This window comes from Aptenodytes patagonicus, chromosome 1 (assembly GCF_965638725.1).
Source record: "Aptenodytes patagonicus chromosome 1, bAptPat1.pri.cur, whole genome shotgun sequence".
Taxonomy (NCBI): domain Eukaryota; kingdom Metazoa; phylum Chordata; class Aves; order Sphenisciformes; family Spheniscidae; genus Aptenodytes; species Aptenodytes patagonicus.
In genome coordinates, this window is record NC_134949.1 from 200,502,636 (window position 1) to 200,528,148 (window position 25,513).

At 38.8% G+C, this 25,513-nt stretch overlaps 1 protein-coding gene across 3 annotated transcripts in view; it reads left to right on the top strand.

Annotated features, from left to right (window-relative positions):
• Positions 1-25,513, top strand: part of DCLK1 (doublecortin like kinase 1) — a 254,311-nt gene that overhangs the window by 9,636 nt on the left and 219,162 nt on the right. For all 3 annotated transcript variants that reach the window (XM_076364258.1, XM_076364254.1, XM_076364255.1), the window contains exon 3: positions 5,282-5,628. In XM_076364258.1, coding sequence (XP_076220373.1) covers positions 5,282-5,628 — 347 coding nt within the window. The remainder of the gene's footprint in view (positions 1-5,281; positions 5,629-25,513) is intronic.

Consider the following 25,513-nt stretch of genomic DNA (forward strand, 5'->3'; position numbering starts at 1 on the left):
ATTCAAACAGGTTCTCTATTCCTTCTTCAGGTTTTCACCTAAGACCGGCTGGCTTCTTTATGAAGCCATTTTAGGCCAAGTCGCCTTTAGCACAGAAAAGTAATGCAAATAATCCCTTTTAAGAGAGAATGCCTTGATCATTCTTGTAGTGAGAATATCAGCAAGCTGAAGGAAACAAACTAACTGCTAATACCAATATACCAGAGAGGGAATCAACACTTGCATCAGGAAGGCTCCAGTACTTACAGGCTGTGATTCAATGTCTCCTTAACAGTCACCTTGTACACAGATATTATTTTTTAAATTATATTTTTAATACATGAAGCACGTCATGAAATTCTGTCATGACCTATAAGAACTATCCTTCAGTGTTACATGTCTCTAGTGGTTCAGCTGCATTGAATTTTGACAGATGTGTAACTGCAGGTAGTAGGTTTTTGTTTGTCTCTTTTTTTTTAACCATAAACTGTGTTTTGGGATCTGCCTTCTACATGATTAGCTTTCTGATTAGCTTCTCAATGCTAAGATTTATTTTAATTGTTCCACATGGAATTTCCTGGAGTGTTGAGCACTTGCACAGTTCAAATTGTAGGATTACTGGTTCAAAACTGGCAAACAAGCATTGTGTATCTCTTTTTTTTTTTTTTTTTTTAAGAGTTAAATGGCGTTTCATTTGCAGTGTTGCTGTGAGGAGGCAGGAGGGCTGTCAAGAAAGTGTTACTTTCTAAGATTTAGTAATGACTTTTTTTCCTAGATGTCAGATATCCCAAAACAGCTGGGTGTCTGTCCTGGTTTCGGCTGGGATAGAGTTAATTTCCTTCCTAGTAGCTGGTACAGTGCTGTGTTTTGGATTTAGGGTGAGAATAATGTTGATAACACACCGATGTTTTAGCACCAATGTTGCTAAGTAGTGCTTACACTAGTCAAGGGCTCTTCATCTTCCCATGCTCTGCCGACTGAGAAGGCTGGAGGTGCACAAGAAGCTGGGAGGGGGCACAGCCAGGACAGCTGACCCAAACTGGCCCAAGGGATATTCCATACCATGTGACGTCATGCTCAGTACATAAACTGGGGAAAGCTGGCTGGGGACTGGCTGGGCATTGGTGGGTGGGTGGTGAGCAATTGCATCGTGCATCACTTGCTTTGTATATTCTTATTATTATTATGATTTGATTTTATTTCAATTATTAAACTGTTTTTATCTCAACCCATGAGTTTTCTCACTTTTACTCTTCTGATTCTCTCCCTCATCCCAAGGGGGGGCAGGGGGAGAGTGAGCGAGCGGCTGTGTGGTGCTCAGTTGCTGACTGAGGTTAAACCACGACAGTGGTTTTCTTTTCTAATGGCCATTGATACTGTAATCAAGAGTCAAAATTTCATTAGTGACAGCTGACTGCACTGTGAAATGCTTGCTCCCCTCTCTTGGGGAGCTGCAGTCAAACAGACACTTTAAGTGGGCTGTCTTTTCTATGCTTTTGTTTAATCCAGTATCTCCAAAGATTCCTTCTTCAACATGTGTTCTGTTACAAATCTCGTGTTTGGAGATTGTCACCTTCTTCCTCCAGCTGCCAGTTGGTCAAAGCCAATGTTTGTGGGCTGTATTTATGCTTAGGTCTGACCCAGTGTAAGAGCTGATGGTGCTCAGTGGGATTACCCCCAGAGGTGTATTTTCCTGGTGCTTCAGAGCTGGGAAAACTAACTTGCTGCTGGTATTGCCTGTCTGCAGGTCACAGCTGCTGTCTCCACTCAGGTACAAGTCATGGAGGTGAGGCTGTTGTCTGCAAGGCAGTTGTAGCCAAAGGTTGCCAAAAATAAAAAGGAGAAAAAAAAAAAGAAAAGAAAATAGTGTCATCACCAAATAGTTTTGGTGAGGAAGTAATAGTTAAGGCAGAAGGTGGATTTATTGGACTAGTAAGTCATGCCGCTTGTGAAACTTCTTTTCAGTCTTCTCTCCTTAAGGTAACTGTGAAAAAGAAGAGAGGATGAAAATCTAGGTGAAGGCTTTTTGTCCTTTTCTTTGATATTTCCTCTGCATACAAACACCATGGGTGCTAAAGGATTAGGCTAGACATTGAAATTTCTGTCTGCTGTCAGGGTGGGTCCCACGTTCAGGAAATTTAAGCTTGTATTTGAGTGTTTCTAGTGTTTTGCGTACTTAAAATTTGCTGGATGTTACCATAAAACAGGCTTTACTGATCTTAAGATCAGATATAAGGTACTTTTAGGACATAAGGGTTTTGTCCATTTAGTTTTTGTTCTTACAGGCCTGGCCCTTAGGACCACCGTGAATGAGAACTGCAGTCCCTGGCTAACATCCCTGAAGGTTTATAAGCCCCAGCACTTCGCTTGAAGTATAAACAGTCTTAAATAACAGCATTATGGGAGAGGTGTCTGTATTTCTGTTTTCCTATATAAGATAGCTCTTACTAAAGATATTTTGTCTTAGAAGGCCTTGGATACTCTATTTCTAAGATATTCTGTAGCTAAATATGAGCCTCTTCAAGGGGGGGAAAAAAAAATGTATCTTGGTGCAAATATTTTATTGATGTGATATAGTACTGTTGGAAATGAAGAAAGGGAAAAAAGTCTGATGTTAAAACAATCCCATAATTTCAGTGATTGTATTGGTCATTTTTATGGCTGTTTACACAAAATTAGTTTTGTAATGAAGAGCTGACGTGTGCTGTTCAATGCTACAAGGAACCCAGCTGACCTTTAAATATAGCGATATTAAAAATCATGTGGAATGCTATCCTTTCAAGAAGGGGAACCAAAAAAGAAAGAGTTCTAAACTAAATGTAAGTCTTCTGGGTACAATGTGTATGGCCATTTGTTTATGCCTTTGAGAAGTGAGTTTTAATATGAAGACTTGTTTTTAAATAAATAATTGTTATTTCATGCAACTAAACTGAACAATTTCTCTGATAGCACTGAACCTGAAAATCTGATTTTTATTTCAACCCCCCTCTCCGTGTGTGTGTCGTTTCCGCCCCCCCCCTCCCCCCCAAAAAAGAAGTTGCTGGTGGATTTTAAGTCTTACAGCAAACGTAAGTGGAGACAAGAATAAATTTTGTTTAAAATTTGGAAAAGGGACTTCTGCAAAGTATTTTATAGAACAGATATTTATTGTATTGAGTGCAGTCCTATTCATAGTACGATCTTTATTTTTTTTCCCTACAAAACGCTATTAATGTTTTAAAAAACTTGTTAATTTTACGGATGCGGTGTTGTGGATGCATTCTGACCTTGCAGTAATTGAGTAGCTAGTGCTAAAAATATTGGACAAGGACATGGATAAAAGAAAACATGTACGGTTTGATTGCTCTTGGATCATTACTGCGGCTAAGCCTTTCTGTTTTGATGTTACCATATATATATCTATATCTCTTTCTCATATATATGCAATGGATAAAAGGAAAAGCTTACCTTTGTCTCTTGTAAGGTTGGTGTAAGCATTCCATCTTAGATTCTTAACACTTTAGATGTTACTGCAAAGTGCAGATTAACTTGCATGTACACGATGATTAGTAAGCATTGGAATGTCTTACTTCATCTCCCACTCTGTATTTTGTTCTGCTTTAAAGGAATGCTTTTTACAAAAAAGAAAAGGAAAACAAAAAATCTTTTTATGGTTCTTGCTTGATCTTATGCTGTCATTGCATTTATCTTTTCTGCTCAGTGGTCCATCTTCACATGTTGCTCTGACTTCTTTGTCTTTTGGAGTCCTTCCACTGCCTTTCTGATAATCACTGTACAGTGTGTTACTGCCTCGCCTTTGGAGGATCGTGCCAACAGACTTGAACCTCTGTTGCATCCGGGGCCTCATGTCCCAGTAGATCCTCCCCCCATTTCTAACTGTGGTAACTCTGTGTATCTGCCAGCATTCCTTGTGTGCTGTATTGTCTGTGGGATTGGGTTGGGTGCCCTAAAACCTTAAAATTTGTGTCCAGAAGTAAAATTTAAATACTTTCTTTTAATAATTGAACTGTGAGTCCTCTTTCCTTAGGGTAGGGATCATTAGGAAAATCTTTGGTTCTTACGTGCTTTTTGGCATAAGAGGTATATCACTGAGTTTTGTTCTGTTTTTATTTTAATACCTTGGGCTGAACTGCTAACATGAAGGCCTCTGTGCTGCTAGCATACGCTGAACTACTGAACCCAGAAGAATTAAAACATCTGAGATGTTTTTATGGTATTGTTCAGGATAGGATTTTGCATTATTTGTAATGGCGTTTAACTGCAGGCTGCCGGAAGGTGCAGTCTTGCTGGATCTAGTATTGTTTTCTTTGGGGGGTTTTTTTGCAGCCAGAGGGTGAACTGGATCAGCTTGTTGTTGTAATTTGTGTTGTCTTTGTTGTGTTCGATCAGATCAATGAGCTGATCCAACTCACCCAGTGCAACTAGCAGTGCAGTTACTCAGTCAAGCTCAAGGGAGAGGTTGGGAGCACCTAAGCAGGTGCCCCTTTTGCAGCAGCCTGCAGCTGGACTGGATTAAGGTATTACTGAACAGAGACATGCTGGTGACTTCTGCCTGTGTTATAGTTCCCCAGAAATTGTGTGGGTGTAGTAATTGCAAAAATATTTTATTGTAGGTAATGTTCCAATAGAAATATGAGCTATAATATTTTTTTTTCTTTGAAGTATTGTAAATTTGTTGTGAGGGGGACTCTGTAATTACTACTCTTTGCCTTCCTTCCCTGCCATATTATATATAGAGTCAGTAGAATGATACAGTGAGCTTTCTTGCCTGTACATATCCTGTGTTTATGCTGCTTAAAGCTTTAAATAATCAAATGTTAACAAATCTCCTATGACACTTTCATCCACCTTTTATAGAATGTTATTTGTAACCTATAGTTTTTGATAACACTTCAGAGGAAATAATATGAAACGTTTGGGGCCGGTTGTTTTGTTAGGAGCGGGCCATTTAAGCATGAAGGCTGGGAGACTACTGTGATAATGGGCTGGGGCTGGGCACCTGATTAGATATGAACACTACTTACTGACAGCAGCAATCCCCACTGCAGATGGTGTTTTCTGAAAAGAAAACTGCTGCTTTCAAGGATTTTGTAACAGCGTTTTCTGAATGGCTAGCTGACGAGTGATCTTTAAAAGATATTTTATAGTTTGTAGCATCTGAGAAGGGAAGAGATCAATACTTTATGCACTGTAGATCAAGAATGATAACAATAATGTTTAATAATTTGAGAAGGATTTGATTTGGTGTTTTTCTGTTCTCCCTCCAATCTGACTTGCTGGTCTGGCATTTTTGTTTCCGCAGGGGAAAGCTATGTATGTGGTTCCATAGAACCCTTCAAGAAGCTGGAGTACACGAAGAATGTAAACCCAAACTGGTCAGTAAACGTTAAGACAACTTCTGCTTCTCGTTCAGTGCCGTCTCTTGCCACTGCTAAAGGAGGTACTCCAGATGCAAAAGAGAATAAGGATTTCATTAGGCCTAAACTAGTCACTATCATCAGGAGTGGAGTGAAACCACGGAAAGCAGTTCGGATTCTGCTCAACAAGAAGACAGCACATTCATTTGAACAGGTCCTTACTGATATAACCGATGCCATCAAGTTGGATTCAGGGGTGGTTAAACGCTTATACACACTAGATGGAAAACAGGTAAGAATTTTTGTGATGATCATTTTCAGCATGAATAAAATATAATTTTCCAAAAGGAAAAGAATGGTACATTAGTAAAAAATTACTTTTCTCTAGAACGTAGAACCAGGCCTTCCACTGTTTATAGTATACTTAAGATCTGTAAGCAGTTCGGGAACACATAATGAAGCATTACTTGGCCTCAGTGATGGTCTTGCCATTTATGATAAATAATAGCTCTAAATCTGTCAGTTGAAAGTTTGATGTGGCTTTGGCTCTGCATGCCGGAAACGTAGGATGAAGAATGTCATTTTAAAGAAGCTCATTCTGTTAACTTGTTTCAGCTTTTTCTTGCAGCAGTTTTATGAGTCATTGTACTTGCCTTTCCATAAACTGTAAGAACAAACATTGAGGACACATTCCACCATGATGAATGCAGGCCTACTGCTGTCTAGAGTGACCAAATACTGAGTCTTACTGCAGCTAGCATGGACTATGAAGAAGGTGCAAGCTTAGAAAATAAGTGAGCTTTTTCCCTTTTGCAGGAAAACAGGTAGGGCCATGTGTGGTGACATTTATTGAGGAATCTCTTGTAGGTTACATGTTGTTATTTCTATGAAATACCTTCAAGCAGTGTCTCTTTTGCTGACTTACTAAATTGTGGTAGAGTGAGATTTTGAGAGGCTTCCTATTGAACTTGGGGATTGAGTGGCAAGAAAAAATATTACAGAGTAATCCTACTTCTTTTTTGTCTTTCACTTTATTTGTAATTTATCTGCGGACAAGTATTAATTATAGCAAAACTGGAGAAGCTGTTAACCTGGTGAAGGGCAAGACTAATTTCAGCATGACCTGAATTGATTTAGAGCAATGGTGACTCTAGAGAAATAAGGCAGATACTTGCATTTACAAATGTAACATATTAAACTGAAGAAATGATAGAGGTATAAAATGTGGGTAAAAGATGAGCAAACAGTCTCCCTGAGAAGCTAGAAGCTGCTAGAGACTAAGATATTTCTGCTGTAATATAGCTGTGTTTTACAGATTCTAGGCTCAGTGATTCACAGATATACAGCTAATAGTGTAGTTATCAGGAGAAACTGCAAAATATGCTTGGTACATACTCAGTCAGCTAGATCCAGTGGTGATCCTAACACGTCTGCAGTTACTGGGGTTAATATGCAAGCATAGCGCTGGAAACAGCTACAGCAATACCCTCTGATCTCAGAGAGGGCTGGTTGATGGACAAGCCGCTTATTCAGAGCACTGGTTCGAATCACGGCCAAGTCTGGCTTGACCAGAAGTCCCTTCCATCTGTGGTGTTGTATCAGTAACCTCTGACACCAGTTACAGAGAGTAGTTCAGTTCTTGATGACTGCATGCATGCCTGTAATGATCCTGTTACTGTGACTTCATTGGGAACTTTGACTTGGAGCAAAAATGTGGATGTGAAGTTCTCTTTGCCTGCAGCAAAGGTAAAGTGTGTGTCTGGGGAAACTCTCAACTCCTGTCCTTCTTACCTTGCCTCGTGCTCCAGGGAACACTAAGGCTAGTAAATTTGAGGAAGGAATTGGGATTTTTAAAGCTGCAGAGATCAGTGGTGGTCTCTGCTGTGACCTTGACAGAAGATCTTGAGTGACTATTCCAGTTCCTGCAAACCCTCTCAATAAGAAGGGATGCATATATGTTTTCTATTGGATATGTAAATACACTTGTGGTTTAGCTATCAAGAAGTGCAGCCTGGAAGGATGTTGATATGGCCTGTTGTCTCCTGGATAATGTGCTCACTTTTTTTTTTTTTTTTTTGAGATATTCCAAACTCCCCTTTAATGGTTGTGCTTAAAATGAAAAAATACCTTTGCACCTGTTTCAGAGCTTTAATTGCTGGAAGTAAATAGTACTATCCTACTGCTGGGTGGAAAGGGAAGACCAGGTTTTCCTGGCCCTGATGTTGTCAAAGTTCAGTTGAATCCTTTGTCAAGTCATGAGATTTGAGGTAAGCTTAAATCAGTAGCATACTAGCGTACTTTGTTACCTACCTCGTAGCCTGAAACCCTTGTGTCTAAAGGCACTCCCAGGAGACTGGCGTCTCCGCATGTATTCACTCCTTCCTGTTCTGGCTATTCACTTGAAATTGCATAGCTGGCTACCTAACCCTACTGGTAAGGGCAGGGTTTGGGGGAAGGTGTGTGTGTCCTGCTAGTGTAACGGAGACTTTGCTCACTGCACGTACAAAGCAGCTTTGCTGGCAGAAAGGGAAATGAATGATCCCGCGCTCAGCAGGAGCAGCCTGTTGCTCACCCCTGCATGGGGAAGTCATTGATTTCCTGTGCTGCTAGGCAATTGCTGCTCCATTTTTCTCTGCCAAAAGCCTGATCTCCCAGATGGTGTTGGGGGCACGATGATGGATTTCTTTATTGCTAAACTCAAGCTGTGAATGATTACTGGGAGGAAATCCATGGCAAATCCAAAATTTTTCCAGTAGTGTTTATAGTTGGGAACTTCTACTGTGACTCCTGTTGGAGCTTGGAAGGTTCTGGAAAAGCCTGTGTTCAGTGGTTAAATCTAACAAATCTGTGATTAAATCTTTCATCGCTAACTTAAAAAGCAATAAAATCTTAAAGCTCTGAGCCAAGAAAAGTAATTTACTGTAAGGATAAGAGAATAAAGCTTTTCTAAGATTATTCTTTGGGAATGTAACTTGAAGAAAGGCTATTCTGTACAGTCATCTCTTGTGAGTTATTTTATGAGGCCAACACTGGAATTGCCCATCCATGGCAAAAATTGACATGCATCCCATATATTGTTGGTGCAGATGGGCAATGAGGTATGTATACCGTTATTGGGTACTATCATTAGATGCTTCAGGCTAATCGAAAGAGGGTAGTAGGAGTCAGAGTCTTAACTGGGCATCCGAGTCAGGTGGTTGTCCCATACTGACACTACACATTGAGGAATTGAACTTAAATGTTCTCCCTCCAACAGCCTGGTTAGTTGTGATGTTTTGATTTGTATATCTAAAAGATGTTAATAAATATTATGCTCAGTTAAAAGGAATTTAAATGGTGGCCTATAAAATTTGATGACAATGTAAAGTGCTTGTCTTGATGAGACAGGGAATGCTTGGACAGTCAGTACCTGAGGAAAGTTACTATTTCCAGTATTGAGTAGGTATTTACTTTGGATTTCATGCATTTAATTTAGTTTTGTTAAAATGTATTTCTCTGTGTTACAAACAGGGTGATTAGTGGTTTATTTGCATTTCCTTATAACTCATGTCAGAATCTGTATTTTGACTTCAGCGTTTCTGAAACTTTAGAATATAATTTAATTTGCGCAAAAAGGGGCACAGCATACAACTGTACTGTAATCTGATCGTATAGCACATCGGTGGCCTGCATTTAGCATATTCTCACAGTTCAGTTATTAATGATTCCTCAAAGCAGGATAGGTTTCATACTGTGTCTAGAATAGTATATGTGTATTTTTATGGATATACTTATTTTTTCTTCTGGTACAAGGAACTGATGCTGTTTGTACTCTGGAGGAAGAGATAGAATCACTTGCCTGTAAGATACTGATGGATTTGAAGAAGGTGGTGGGACTCTCAGAAGTGTTTAACAGTCTTATGAGCTCAGGCCAAAATTAAAACCTATCCAGGGGGAGGTCTTGAAATGTTCTCCTTGCCAACTTTGCTGTGTAAGGAAAATAAAAATAGAATGAGTAGGTTTAATGGCTGCCTGTAGAAATTCAGATCATGAGGGCATACACTTACTGTTTATTATTCATTATTACTCATTCTTTTTTTTTTTAGATTAAAAGGTTGTTTAAGTGCATGAAAAGACATTGTTAGTATTGACCCTTAATATTCTCAGGTACTTGTGCAGAGAAAGAACACTTTCTCATAGCTAAAATATGTTTTGCTTTAGTGTAGCTGGACCATTTCAGTTTAGTTTTTAACCTTCCCGTAACAGAAGGTGTCGTTTTTAGTTTGATGTGCATTAAAATACAGCTTTGTAAAAGGCAGTGTGTGGACACACAATGCAAACATCAAGGGTACAAGCTGCCTGTGGAGATAGAGCCTAGTTGCTGTGTTGCAAGCTCAGTTCTCTGGTTTCTGTGTACTATCGCACTTCTAGAACAACACCAAAGACTAAAATAGGAGAATACTAATGAAGGTCACATATAACAGCAAAGTTGTGAAACAGTGCAATTTTCAGAAGTGTTATGGTGTGTGTATTTGTACAAGGTATTTACAGTTTGCATGTTTAGATGATGACTGAAGTTTGGACAAAAATGCTTTATCACCTTGTAAGTCCTCCATTTGCTTTTGGAAGAACAAACATATGGTTTATAATGAGACCTACTTATTTGAACAGGTGGTTTGTTTAGCTTAACTGGATGCAATCATGCAAATTATTTTTCAGTTTATGCATTATGCTGTGGATTTGACTCCAGACAGCTAAGTGGTCAGTGGCAGAGATACCAGAATAAAAGTCACTATCTGATTTTTTTTTTTTTAAATATGTTATTTCAGATCAAATTACCTTTACAAATATGAAATGCAGCTACTGTTGCTTAAAGACATACCTTACAGAAGTGTGTGTGAGAGGTGTAGGATGGAATAGGAGTGAGTCCCTCAATAATCTTGCTTTAAGTCATTAAAATTGCGGCTGCAAGGAAACGGAACATCACAGTGCTGGAAAGCTTGAAGCTTCTTCATTGAGTGTAATATGTTCTTGTTTTTTATTGGAACCCCACTCAAAGGGGGTGTCTTATGATACAAACTCACTCCCTTTCCTGTGGACTCCTGTCTGTGAAGGCACTTAATATCTTAGTTTTTAAGAAAGAATTAATACTACTGTTTAAAGAAAGTACACTGTCAAGAAAAAGAAAGCAACTGTTTGCACCTACACCTAGACTGAGCATGTGCTTTTTTATTATTTTGTTCTTAACAAGCAGAAAACATTTGGTAATAATGTCTGGATTCTACAGTAAATTTTTGGCCAAATCTATCCTTTTGTAAGATGGATTAAAGATCTCAAATGTCTTTCTCTAGACCTGGATTGTCCTTGGTACAGAAAATCTACATAGAGCAAGGTAGGTATCATTCATGAAAAGACATTCTCTACTTAGCATTTGTGTAATGTATGTTATACAACAATCGAGACAAAATGAATGTTAAACAAAATAAAATTTATGAGCAGCAAGTGACTCCCTCCTTCCTGCCTGTAGTATATTTAACCAAAAAACTTTTCTTTCTCTGGAAGATGTATAATTTCTGGCTTTGGTGTTTTGAAACTGATTTTGGGGAAGGACTTAAAAGATGAGGATTATTCTCAATACTGGGGAAAAGGCCCCTTCTTGAAGACATGATAGACTGAAAAACAAAAAAAAAAAAATCAGTGACTGAAAATTGCCCATCGCAGCAGGTGGTGATGGGCTCTGGGGGTCTTGGAAGATTCTTATGATTCCTATTGAGAGAGGTAGACTTCCATTACAAATTAGACTGTACTTAATAAGAAAAGCATCAAAATCTGGTTCAAAATCATTCAAAGACATGCTAGGGTAGACAGTTTGGTGGCAACTGGTACTATCCCGGTGTTAGAGGAGAGCTGTGATAGGTCCTTGAACCCTTGTGACTCTGGGTAGGCTGTTTTGATGTCATGTTATGACATTGACTAACAATTTTAATTGTTACTCAAATAAAGTCTTCTGTAAAGTAGTGAACAGAAGCCTATTCCTAATTGAAAGCAGTGTGTTCATTCGTCTAGGATCGGTTCCTATTAAGCTGAGACTGACAACTGCGTTGCTCCATCTCTAAAAGCTCTCTCACAATAGGAGTTTCCAGGGTTGCTAACTGGCATCCCTTAGGAGCTGTAGGCGGACTTTGAAAATTAAGAAGAGAAGATGCCATCTTTTGTGACCTTTAGATTGGCTTTCATGCTGTGCAAAAGAAAAGCTGTTATTAATTCAATAAGATTGAAAACTTGCATATCTACTTCAGCATGTTTTAAATATCACGTAAGTTGATCTTACTGTCTTATAAGGATATCCAGCTATTCATTAGAGAGTTTATGCACAGTCAGAAGCCTTTTTTAAGGAAGACTAATTTCCAGCTCCTCAAAGGTGGAGTATCATATTGTCTAAGTGTGAGGAAGGGTGCCTCAGCAGGAAGGAGATGGTGTGGTCATTCAGAACTGTCAGTTACTAGAGTAAGTGTCCTTTTCCTTACATCTGGACTTTGCTTCGCTGCTTTAAATGTACAATATAACTAAGAAGAGCTTCTCATCCAGTTAAGTTCTGATTTGCATATTGCTGACTAGTGGGGGGGAGAGGAAAAGCAAATGGAAATATCCCCAACTGTATGGTTGTGGTGGTGGTGGTGGTTTTGGGTGGGGTTTTTTCTGCTTATTTGTTTGGTGAAAGAGGACTTGGAAAAATGCTTGCAGATTTCTCTGATGATGCTATATGACTATTTTGTGGAGACAGGTGTGAGATTACCGGTGATCACTGAAAAGAGTTTCCACTGCTCAGTAACATGCAGTCCTCAGGATCAGATAGGTTCTCTGTCAACAGCTGAAATCTTTTTGTGATGCTTTCAAACAGTAGTCATCCTAAACTTTCTCTGTTCTGCTCTCCTGTTCTGTTAAGGTACTGTATTTCATGACTTTCACTGAATGAGCTGAGCTCAATAGTTTGAAGATTTACAGTGGGTATTGTCAAACTGTTGTGTTCACTGGGACGATTTTATTTTTACTCTCTGAAGCTGTTACGTTAGTAATATTTTTTTCATTGGCATAAGTAAATGTGGTGTATATTTCCTTTCTCTGAAGTGGTATGATGTAGTAAGACTATAAAAAGGGTAATTAATCTTGGATTTGCTGGGTTGTTTCTGTTCCTTCTAAAACTAGTTGTTACAAGAGGATTAAGAATTTCCAGCCATTTAGCAGATTTCTAAGTGTCATCAAAAGAAAAAAACATTTTCCCCTCATAGTTTTTTTTTTTTTGTAGCACGTGTGTTTCTTTCCTAAAAAATTAAATTATACTATTCATAGGAAAAATTCTTAGTACTGCATGCAGCTTATTAGAATTTAAATATTTGCTTTTTAATGTAAGCATTTTAGTATAATTCTGTCCTTGGATTGTTGGGCCTTGAATTTTTGCACAAACACTTGGAAAATCTTGGCATCTCTCTTGTGAAAAAGTTGAGCTAATAAACTAAAGGCTGATAACTCTTTTTAATCAAACTCAAGTTTGAACAGCTACCTGAGACTTAGTGCAAGTATTTCCTTGATTACTTATTTCTTTCCACTTACATTTCTCTTCAACACCTTTTTGCCAAGCTGTTGTGTAGAAGAAAATTCTTCCGTGAATGATGAATACTGAGAGGGCAAACTACATAAACATTCTGTCACTAGCCGTGTTTTTCTGTGAAATCTAATCCTTTCATTTTTCTCTATCTGTTTATAGGAACCAAGATCTTTAAAACACCACAAAACGTACTTCATACTGGTAAAATAGTCCTAAAATTACTGATGATGGAGGAAATGGTAGTGACAGCCCAATTTTGTACCTTGTTTTTCTAATTAAACTTTTATGAACCCAAATTCTCTTCTGAAACCGCAGTCATGAAGCACCCTAACTTATTTTCAATACTTTCCAGCTTCTTAAGCCATGCGCTTTGCTGTCTCTTACAGTGAGCAGCAAGAAACACAGGTGTCTTTGGATATTCTATGTATTTGGTCTGGAATTGCCTCTCGTGGTTCTTTTTCTGTAGAAAGTGAGTCTAGGGCATACTTCTCAGGTGCTCATCAAGTTAATCAAGATGAATCCAGGTCTCTACCTCTAGAAGGATTCTTTCTTAAATGAACCCTGCAGTGTATAGAGGTTGGAGATGCAATTGTGTTTCCTTACTCTGTGTGTCTGAGGATTTCTGCTGTGAATTTCAGTAGAAGTGGGACTGAGACTTAGAGGATGTTCAGGGACAACAATATTAAGTACTATTAAATCAGTGATGTACAATGTATTCTGCCTCTTTCCCCCTCCATTCCTCTTTAAGCTTGAAACTAATTTGTTCAATCGTGTAGGAAGTATTGACTTAATCTCTTCTGAATCTATGTCCCCACTACTGTGTGCCAGTTCATGGGGACAGAATGTCCAGACTCAATCAGATTTAGGAACTAATGCAATTACCAGTAGGTTAAAATATTTCCATTGTACTGAATGAATGCAGCAGTGCTCTGAAAATGGCTTAGATTTTTATAAATAAATCAAACTCTTTTGAGACTGTTTTCCTGATGTCACTGGTTAGTGGTATGTGACAAGGTGTATATCACATAGTTTGTTCTTAAATTTTATGAAGTACTTTCTGTTATGTTTTCCCCAAAAAAATTTTTTAACTAGGTCAGACCACCTGCTACAAGGAGGTGTTTTTGCTTGAGAAGGCTGCCGAGGAGGGAATCAAGCTTCTTCCACAGGACTGAATTCTTGAAGTCATAGACAGAAGAGCAAAGGAGTCTTTGGGGACTTGAGGCATGCAGGACAGGGTATGGTACTTTACACATAGATAAAAATGAGCACAGAGGGATGTGAAATCATCAGAGATAAGTGAGTTTAGGTTTAGAAAGCAAGGCAGAAGATTGTAGTATTCTCCCACTGGAATCAGCAAAGCATTATAGGGTTTTGAATTCAGAGTTGGGTGTTACTGAAAATAAAACTCATGTTAAGTAGTTAAGGCTGATTGCCTCTCCCAAATCAGTTGTTCTGGTGGATTTGGTTTTCCATTAAATGTTGGATCTCAGAAACTTCTTTTAAATAAAACTCCTCTGAGCTTTAATAGATTAAAACTGTAAGAGACATTTACTCATCGAGTGAATGGAGAGTGAAATCTCGGTTTGAACTGCTTTTAATTATCTCTTTGGCTCGGTTTAAGCAATGATTTTTCTCAAAGCTGCCAGACAGTAGGGGAAGATTGGGGGCATCTTGTGGAATAGCCAGGGTAGAGTGCCTTTGATTAAAAGTGAGCGAAGACAGACGTTGCCTGAAATGCACATGCTGACTTTTTAAATAGAAGAATGTGTGCTGTTTAAAATGCTTTCACCTGCCTTCCCTTAGAGCCAGGTTATGTGTCTGTTTTGCATTAATTTGAATTGCAAATTGCAGCTGCTGCTATATAGCATGCATCCAAAAGCTAAACCTTTGACACTTTATTCTAGTTGTCCCTGAAATATCTTGCTGTCTCATGTTCCCTTTCTTGATTTCTTATCTGCCTCTGGATCATTTGTCTGCTGTTGAAGGTTTTCTAGGAGACTCCTTCATTTTCTTTGACTTTTTAACTACTCATTTCTTGTGTGTTTCAGTATTATCGCCTTTTTTGATTTCTTAGTCGCAACTCCTGTTTCTTTAAAATCTAGCAAATTCTGACAAATGGCACTTTCTGTGGAGTTGGTTCTGTGTGTGAAATGGTCTCCTGAGCATGACACCTAGATTCTACAGTCCAGCTCTTTTGTTCTGTTTGTACATCTTGTATTCTTATAATCAAGATTTCTTTAACCTTCTGCTGTTTCTTCATGTATGAAATTTGTGTTTGCATCTTAGGCCCACACAAAATCTGACTTAAAGCTAATGCAATGTATGGAGTGTTTAAGTGGCATACTTACATGGTCCTTGGAGAGGAAGTAACTTCGAAAAGGAGGTGAGTGTAACACACGTGTTGCAGAAAATGATCCTGGCACACTAGACACTGATAATGAGAAACCCTGTGTTCACATGAGAATAAACTCATGCATGACATAATTCTGTCTTGGCGCTTAAGAATAAAAAGTTTAAAAATATAGAAGCTCATGGTCATGAAAAAGTCCGTATATGACATTGTTGATTCTGATACAGAGTAGTCTATTTTCTGTGCTACATGAGCATGAATAGGGTCAGTGCCCCTGTGTGGGTATGATGGTGGTAGCAGAGTTTACACCTAAGCAGCTGGGTTTAGTGTGAGAGCACCTGGAATACAAAAAGTCACTCTATTTGCTGTTGTCTGAGTAGTCCATATTGCTATCTGGAATGCTATTGTACTTCTATTCTTTTATTCTTGCTACTTAAAAATTACCTCCTGTGCTCCAGCACATTCAGTTTTCTATATATTTGTGAAAAAGAAGGTGGCTTATAGGCTTTAAGGAACAAAATTGATATTTGGGCGTTTCAGTTTCTAAACCAGAACACATCTGTTCTGGGGCAGATTGAGGAGCATTGCGGATACTCTGGAGGAATCTGTTTAAATAGAGTGTGATCTTGATGAATTGGGAACACGGACTGCAATCAGTGTAAAATTTAATAAGGCAAATATGAAGCAGTTAATGTAGGAAAGAATAATCAAATGGCCTATCAGAAATAGAGGAACAGAAACCAGATGAGAGTGCAGTAAGCATGATATGTGAAGGTTTTTAACGCGGGAAGTGTTGAACACTTCATTGCTATGAGATGGTGGAAAAACGTATTTATGTAGGAAAACGGCACATAAAAGTAAGAAGTGTTTAGTGGCTGTGCAGTTGATGAGGATCTTTGTGAAAACAGTTGTTGACATCTGCTTTTTTCATGAGGGATAGGCAAACTAAAATTTCTGTACCTTATATAAAGATAATTGGACTAATATTAGCATTGATTGCTCTCAGTATGGTGAGCAAAGGTTGAGAGAGACATAGTATCTAAAGGGATGAAATAGGAAGAACAGGGCTATTCTAATTGGTTGAGAACCAGCAACATTGATACTTGAACATTTCACTTTTTGTTAAATTTAGCAACAAATAAACTTGAGATGAACATTCAGTATCCATAGTATTGACATGCCAAGCAACTACGTAAAGTCTCTCTGGGGCTCCATTTCTATAACGAGATTGAAAGGAAATAAAACCTTTTATAGTAATGTATAAGTATTCCAGTAGTTAATAAAATGTCTGACATTTTCAGTTAAAGTATTTGTCAAAATGAATACATTTACCCAATAACTTTTGTTTTTGACAAAGCTATTCAGTTGAATGTTTTTTTCAGTCAGACAATTTCATTAAGACATGAGCAAGAAATAACGCTGTGAAGCTAAAATGAATTTGAAAACATTGGCTAAATTTTAAATGTGGGACTGAAGGAGCAAATGGGTAAAGATGTAAAGGAGTCATTATAGATGAATAGTATTTGTAGGAATAACACCTTCCTGAAAAATACTTTCAACCAAAATTGTATTGCAGCTTTATTTAAACCTCATTTAAACAGCAGCATTTGAATGTGGGGTGCTGGTATATAGCCTGTTGTGTTTTATACTTTAGTTGTTTGTGGGGGGAGGGAGGTGATGAGAACAAAAGGATGAGACTTTCCTTTCTCTGGCAGGTCTTCAATGACACTGTAGGAGGAGTAGCTTTTAAATGTGGCATCCCTGTAAAAAAACGAACCCTTCTATCTGCAGATGGAGGAGGGCTGTCCTAGAAAAGAAAATTTAAGCTCTGCTTTCTCTTGTGCTGAGTCCAAGTGAATGCCAGTCATCTTTCACAGCATACAGTAGGAACTGCTCTCTTAAATGTTACGGAAGGAGGGGGAGAGGAACAACTGAATGTCACATTGTACCTCTGTAGGAAGAGGAAAGCTTTAACAGTTCTTCTCTTATTTCAGTGATCCTTCTGATTATTTGCCTATAAGAAGCAGGTGCTCTGAAAAATGACCTATGTTGTGGTTATACTGATTGAAGCTCTTCACCACTGCCTCCAGTTCCTCCCCTGGGTAGGGGAGGTTCTCCCTTGCCTTTAGCTTCAAACTGTGGCATCTTGTCCTGCTGCAGCATTGGAACAGGAACATTATGATGTTATACAGTCACCAAGCTTACCTGCCTTTTTTTTTTTTTTTACAGAGCCTGTCACGACTTAACATCATTCTGAAATCCTGAAATGACAGGCAGCCTTACAGCTCCAAATTTTCTCCCCAAAAAGAACCTAGGTAGAGTGTGTGGGAAGTTTTTGTATCCCAAATCAATGGTAGTCTGTCTGTACAGTAAGTGTTTCCGTTCTTTTGGAACAAAGCCTCACTGAAAAAGTGTACCAACTTTCCTTAGCTTTTATTCTGTATTATTTTAGATTACTCCCTGGAAATAAGTCTTCAAACTTGGTACAAAAAACTCCAAGCAGATTAGAAAAGGTGACAAGTCATTTTCAGCTTGTCAAGTAGAGCTGGAACAGTTTTCCAAGGTGCAGTGAGTGTGCGCTGCATTAGAAAGAACAAAGACACTACTTCTGCCTGCAGTCCTAATCAAGGTCAGGCAGACAATGCTGAATAACAGTTAAATGGGAGGCTTATGCAAAATAAGACTAAGAAGTTTTGCCTTTAGTAAGGTGTACATAATTCCTTTTTAAATTAGTACTGAATCTCAATCACTTGGAGATGTAGAGAAGGAGAGGCTGATTATTTAGCAGTGGACATGAAGATGAGCATGAGACTGGATAATCTGCCCTCTGTGAGGGGACATACAGACAGAAGTTGAGGGGACAATATAAAGTTGTCATGGATGATGCTAGTAGACTGGAATGGTGAGGCTAAACACAGCACAGAAGGAACAGCGAGAAGAGAGGAGTTTATAGAAAGCAGCACAGAGCTACTGAAGAGACACAAAAAGATCACTCACCCCTTTTACACAGGAGCCTGTGTTACATGTAAGTTAGGAAAAGGAACTGATTTACAATTCCATGAAACTCTGGGAGTTAGAAGGGTTATAGCAGGCACTGCAGAGGGAGAAGCAGCTGTCTCCTGGCAAATCTCAAATAATGCATCCCAAAGAAGGAAGAGAGGGCTCTAGACCCTAGAAAGGTAGATGCTCCTCCATTTCCAAAAATGTAACAAGTAATTTAGAAAGTCTTGGGCCATCTACATAAGCTGTCATGTATCCAAGTATTCATGTTAGATCTTTAGCAAGTCTGAAAAAAGTTTAATTGCAGACATATCTCAAGAGTTAATTTGGTGAAGCTGTAGCTGAAGCTAAGTAAGGGCTTTCAGAATAAAAATTTTGGCAGACAAAAGACTTAGTAGCCTTAGTAGCCTAACTTTGTTTTGTCTTGGTAGTGAAACCATAATTTGTTTTTTTTTTTTTCCCTTTAAGCAGCTATTTTCTGTATGACTTTAAAATCTTCTGTAGGCTTCATGTTCTCAAACTTCCTTTCTCAGAAAAGATTTAAGTGCTGTGAATAATACCATTCTGAGTCAACTGGCTAATGCTAACAAGTTTCAAGTATTGTGACACATCCTGCAATAGAATAATAAACTAAATTAACCTGCGTTTTTTAGTACTGCTCTCATTCATAAAATTTCATGCCCTGTGAAAACTCTCTTCAGACATCTTATCTCATTCACTTGCTTCTAAATTGTCGTATGGAGGAGAAGCAAGACCATCAGCTACTCACCAACATTGCAAAACAGCTGGGCAAACTGTACTCTTCCTAGTTTTCTCCCTTCCTATAGCAAAGATGGTGTATAGGAAGGGGCAGGGAGGCCAAGGTGGGGTTGGTTTGGGGGTGTTTTTTCCTTCCTGCAATAAATGTAAAGTTATTTCCTGAACAAGGATACAATCAATCTACATCGAAAAGAGATTTTTTTTTTTTCTTTCTTTCATGACCCTGCATAATTCAGGTTTCATTTCTTCAGAGATGCCTACATAAACCTCTGCTACTCAGCAATTTGCCCATTGGGGAAGGGCAGGTTGGAGCTCTTTTGTGTGCTTATGTACACATACACCTGCAATCCAGCGCTCACATTGCTTCTCTCAAGAACAACTAAGGAGTTAGAATTTTTTCTGCTTTGTTGTTGTTATTTCTTCCAGTCGGTGTTGTCTGTGAACAAAAACTGTGCTATCCCAGTTATTTTTTCAGGTGGGTTTTCACACCCCCACCCCCCCACCCCCCCATCTTCTCCCTGGCCCTTGTTAGTATTTCCCTCAGCTTTGTGAAGTTTGGTTCTGCTGGAAACTAGTACTGAGCAAAGCCTGTCTGGACTAGTCCTTAACTATGGCAGCTGGCTTTATAAGGAAATAGTTTTCATATATGGGATAGCATATACAGCTGTCTTTGGAGAGGAAAACATTACTAGAAAGTTTGGGGTGGTTCTTCCCTGATCTTGCTCCATCACATATAAATGCAAACAATCTGCCACTTGCTTCATAATATTTGTTAAAATCTTTTCAGGCTGTGGAAAAAATTGTCACCAACAGAGTCATTATTTTAACATTGCTGCTGATCTTCAGACCTATTGAAGTGTGTTGCTTTTATATAAAAAATGTGAAAGTCCTTACTTTCAGAGGTACTGGGGAAATGTTTGTTATTGCTTATGTTTCAGAATGACGAAGGATCCTTAATCCAATGTATGTTTTAGGATGAGGAATGAAGGAACTGTTAAAATAAGCAGTAAACTGCATATTCTTGATTTAACATGTATCACAACAGCTACTTTGTTCTAATAAGTTAATAGTTTGATGACAAACTGGAGTTATAATCTTTTATGTGGGTAAACTGAATTCATGTAGGCAGTGAAGAATGGATTTGTCACTCACCGTTTTGAAAGTGTCTTCAAAGTATAATGCTGTCAGATATCCAGGTGGAGTTTTATTGACTGACTTCCTGAGATCAAGGGAAGTTCAAGAAGACTTACGACCAGACCATGTCTTCAACAGAAGAGAATTAGGACTGCCTAGTGCAGAGTGTATCTTCACCTGTCTCTTTGAAGAGCGGAGAATGTGCAGTGATGTATTTCACTGAAATGACTTACCAGCTCACATGCTAATAAAAACTTCTTACGCTTGTGGACACAGTCTGTAAAGAGAGAAGAATGTATGCTACCCATCTTTTTTGGCTGTTTGCTAAGGTGACAGTGACTCTAACTCTTCTAAGGCATCTGAATAGTCAAATAGTTGAAGTATAAAATCTCTTCTGAGATAGCTGGATAAGTTTCTTACATTTCTGTCAAGTGAATTTGGTCTGTACTCACGTATCTTCTGCTGTTCGGTGTCCAGTTAAAAGGACTCAACTTCCTCATGTCTTGTTTTATATTCCTGATTTCTCTAAGGCTAACTCAAAAGTTACTGTAGCTCTGTTAGAGCACCGTAGTAGAGAAAACTTCACAGACAATATTTGGTACACCAACCCCTCAAGCTATAGAGCTTAAATTTTAACCTCTACTTACTTTTAAAACTCTCTGGAGGAGCTGTATGCATTAGTGTTTGTCAGGTTGTTAGGGTGAGTCTGTCTGTGGTGGGAAATAGGCTGTTTGTGTGTAATGTAATACACTGGAGAAGCTTCTTACAAACACCCTATAGCTCAGAAATTATTTCACTATTGCATTAAAATTAATGGAATCTGTGCAGAATTTGTTTACATAGCAGGTAAGGTGTTAAACTAAGGGAACTCAGGTAATGGTTCAGTTGGGATGCATTTTTTTTTTTCCTTTTATAATTCACAATAACCAATTGATGTGCAGCATTTCTCTGGAGCAGCTGCTTTCCTTTAGCTCCACTGGGTTTTACACACCTGACAATCTTGGTGATAATCACCAGTGAGAATACTGGTTTTCACGGTTCATTGAGTAGCTGAGGATGAGTACAGTTGTATGACTGATTTCTTTGATTTGCAGAAAGCATCAAGAGGATGCATTTTCTTTTGAACTTGCTGATGTGTTCAGTTCCCATGGAAATAAAGTGTATGGACTATTAATTTCATTCCTTGTCCAATACATTTTGAACCTACTGGTCTGCTTAAGTCAAACTTGGAAGAGCAATAGCAATTTTGAAGCAGTTCCAGTGACTTTATGGAATTTTATGGCTGAGTAAAACAGGCTCAGGTTGATGCCCTCAGTGCTGCAAAAGGAGTTTTCCCCTTGTGGAAGTGAGGCAGCTAGGACTCTTCTCACTGATGCTGTGTTTGGCAGAAGCCAGCTGGTCACGTAGCACAGAAGCACTGACCAGCCAGTCAGTAAACAAATAGTTACTGCCTAAGCCTAACTCTGTGGAGGTGTCATGGTGAATTGGAGAGCACTGAGGTTAACGTGGCAGGAGGAGAATCCAGCCTGTGTCTGTTGGAGGGAACCTGCCATCGGTGAGTCTGTCTCTCTGAGCAAATGTACTCAGGCTCTCTTCATCTTTCTTTCTCTAGAGTATATCATGCTGAGGAGTCAAGTTGCCTGGCTAGGCAGCTGAACCTACTAGCTTTCTCTTTGGAGAGAGGATTTTTTTTTGTATTGGTTTCCTTTCCTGGGAAATGCAGCATGTGGTGTTTTTTTTCTCCATCCTTGTTCACTGATAAAAATGTATGCCTTGAGCGTGCTTTCCACAAAGTGTAAATGTGGTTAAAATGCATTCAGGAGATAATTATCTCTGGCATCTCTCTAATTACTAAAAAAGATAAAAGATTTTCTACTAATAAATATTTATTAATGAATAAAACTTGAATACTTGAAAACTTCCTTAACTCAAGTGAGCTATGGTGTACACAATTGTTCTGCCTTTTCGCTATGTGAATACTTGCTTTATCCAGCTTGCAAATGTTCTGGGCACACCCCTAGACAGTGGTTCTGTGCCTCTTCTCCTCAGCCCTCCTCTTCCCTGAAGGAGAAAACACTGGCTAAAAGGGGAAGCATTCCTTCTCAACTGCAGTATAAATCTTCGGGTATATTTGCCAACTTGAACCAAAGGGAGAAAGGGGCTACTTGCTGCGGATGCAATGAAACATTAGCTTTCTGTAAACCCAAGAAAATTACAGTTAGTAATTTAGTGTGTTCATTTTTTTTTATGATGGGAATGCTGTAGGAAGTAATACAGAACATACCCACCCTATTCAGAGTTGCCTTTACAGTTGCTTTGTTTCAGAATTTTTATAAATTGGTCTTTCCTCTTTCCATGGCAACTCAGTTGTCTGCATTGGTTGCCAAGGAACAGCTTCTGCCACACAAAGGACAGGGACACTGCTACAGAGTGATTTCATTCTTGGCGCTAATAGGCAGTGGAAGCATAAGCTTGATATTCGATGGAGCATGGCCTCCATATTGACTGTTAGCAGGAACTTTACTTTTTTTAAGTGTAATTATGGTGTTAGTTTCTCTCTGTAATTCAGACATCACAAACCTCCTGTTACACACAGCTACAGGATTCCTGTGGAAAGGTGTAATAGTTGCATAGACATAAAGCACTGGAAAATGCACGTTTTCAGGACAGCTTAACCAACTATACAATAGATTGTGTTATAGTGTGGTTAAAAAAATGAATTGTTTTTACAATGTAAGATAAGAAAGTCCCAATTCTGTGATTTGCAGAGAGCAATTAGAGGTTGTCATTCTACATATCCCAGCAAAGATAGGATTAGAAGTGAGCACTTGGACATGAGGAAAAATTTCTTTAGTGAAAGAGTGGTGAAACATTGGAACAGGCTGCCCAGGGAAGTGGTTGAGTCACCATCCCTGGAGGTATTTAAAAGACGTGTAGATGCGGCACTTAGGGACATGGTTTAGTGGGCATGGTGGTGTTGGGTCGACAGTTGGACTTGATGATCCTAGAGGTCTTTTCCAACCTTAATGATTCTATGATCACTGTTGGACACATGGCTCCCTATGCTCTCTGGAACTCTCAAAGTATTTTCTTATTTGACCTCTAGTAAAACTACAATCTGGATTCCCATCTGATCTTTCTTTTAAGAAGCACAAACTGACACCTGTCATCAGTTCCGTCAGTTTTCTAAAATGAATGCAGATAGAGGGAGCATATTGTGAGTCATGATTCTGTGTTAGTGTAAAATTTTATTTTTGAGGCTGCCTTGCAGCCGTCAGTTCTACGGCTGTGAATTTCTGAGTGTGTGGTCTCAAAGTAGCTAAGGAATTCATTTGGAATTTGTTACAAAATAATTACATATTTTCAAAGGAGAATATTAATTTGCTTTTTAGTTTTGTAAGTGGTAATCAGGACAAAATATTGTATATCACACATAGTCATGCTAATAAATCCAGTTCTATGAGAGTGAAAGAGTGTGAGAATTGGACTCTTCCTCAGAGGCTGGTGTAGACACAGAAATAGGGTCTTTTGATCTTAGTATAGAATCTGTAGCTCAGATTTAGTGTACCTCCTCTCATTGATTCTCTAATGAAGTGCCATTACTACACAGTGTTACACGAGTGCTGCTCATCAGTGGGTTTGAGTCAATTAATATTTGGAATAGCTTCAGGGAGGGTGAAGCGAGTATTGTGTAAAACAGAGCAGTTCATTACATGCAGAAATGCAGATACTCCTGTGAAAGAGAAAAGCTATTGCATAGTATTGTCTGCCCACAGGTGTGTAAGAAAAGAGGCCAAGAATAGTTCTTTTCTCCTGTAGCTAAAATGCCAAGAGTTGTTTGCAATTGCAATGCAGCTTACAGAGTACAAGGAGAAGCTGAGTGATTAGAAATTCGATAGCATCTCTAGTTCTGTGGCTTAGGCAAAAAGCTAAATTACCTGCAGCCACTTTGCTTTCATAGGCCCTGAGCAGGGCGTAGCCTCTTAAGGTAAGTGTGGCCGAAAAGCGCTGTTATGACTTCCTTATTTTTTGATACTTTTTTAAGCCCTCTGTCACCCAGTACTAGCCCTGCTTACGTGAACTGGCATGCCTGGAGGCAAACTCACAGGAGTTCTTTTTGACTTGACTTAGCTTGGTTTAGAAATGCTTTGGCCTTGGAAAACTGGAGTTCAGTCTCTCAAGAGAGTCAGTGCCTCTGCATGGTATTCCCAGCTTGACGGGTTACTGAGTGAAGTGCAGTTTTATCTCTGACTGTTGTTATCACCTTTATTACTGAATTTATTATGTTTTCATTTCTGATGTAAGTGGAGAAGTGCTCCAACCTTTCCTGTGTTGTTGTAATAAAAATAGTCTGTTGTTTCCTAGTGAGGATGTTTGTAAAGGAAAGCTATAGTGCAGTCGACACTGATAAACCTACTGGAAATCAGAGTAAGCAATAACTTGACTTAGATCAATGTTTAAAAAGCTAGATACCAGGTTTCAAATACTGTATTGCACCTTAAGCAAGCCAGCTACATTCTGCAAGCTAGGAATAAAGCAGAGGGTATGGCAGTGGTATTTCATAGTGCAAAACGGAGAGCCCTCAATCCCTTTTTGTTAGGGGTTAACCCCTCCTAGTTAGCTGTAATCTGAAAACTTTGAACAGAAAAGACAGAATGCACTGGAAAATAAAAGAACGAGTTACCTATCTTTTAATGAATGCCATAAATAGCAGGCTATCCTTTTGTACTTGCTCTCTCTTTCAGACACTGTATTCCATGATACAAGCCCTACGATGTTCTTTAAAAACCATTTGGGGATTATTAAATGGGGAACATTGAATTCTCTTTCTGTATAATGCACTTACAATAATTTGCAGTTGCCCAAATAGCTTTACAAGTCACTCGAGGCATGATTTACTTAAAAATTATATGAATCAATTAGACACTAAAACATACTTAATGTAAAAGTTATAGCATGGACTGATAAAAGTCAGGCAACTAGATTAAGTATTTGACCTAAACTTGTCCTTTTCAACCAGATGCAGGGCAGCACTCGGGCTGTAGGCTGAGTGTAGATCCTCTGAACTGTACCGATGTTCTAATCTCCGACCAGATAGGTTGATTGGAGAGCCTGTGATCACGGTTTAAATATTTATTAAATAAAAATGTTTATTATAAATACCATTTACAAGGGAGAAAAGGACATTGTAATACAATTGAGCACTACTTCCTGAGTTATTATTAGACCTTTATTTAAATGAGATCAGTCATCCAGATTGTATAGAACCTGGTGTTGTAGTTTAACCCCGGCCAGCAACTAAGCACCACACGGCCGCTTGCTCATTCCCCCCCGGTGGGAGGGGGGAGA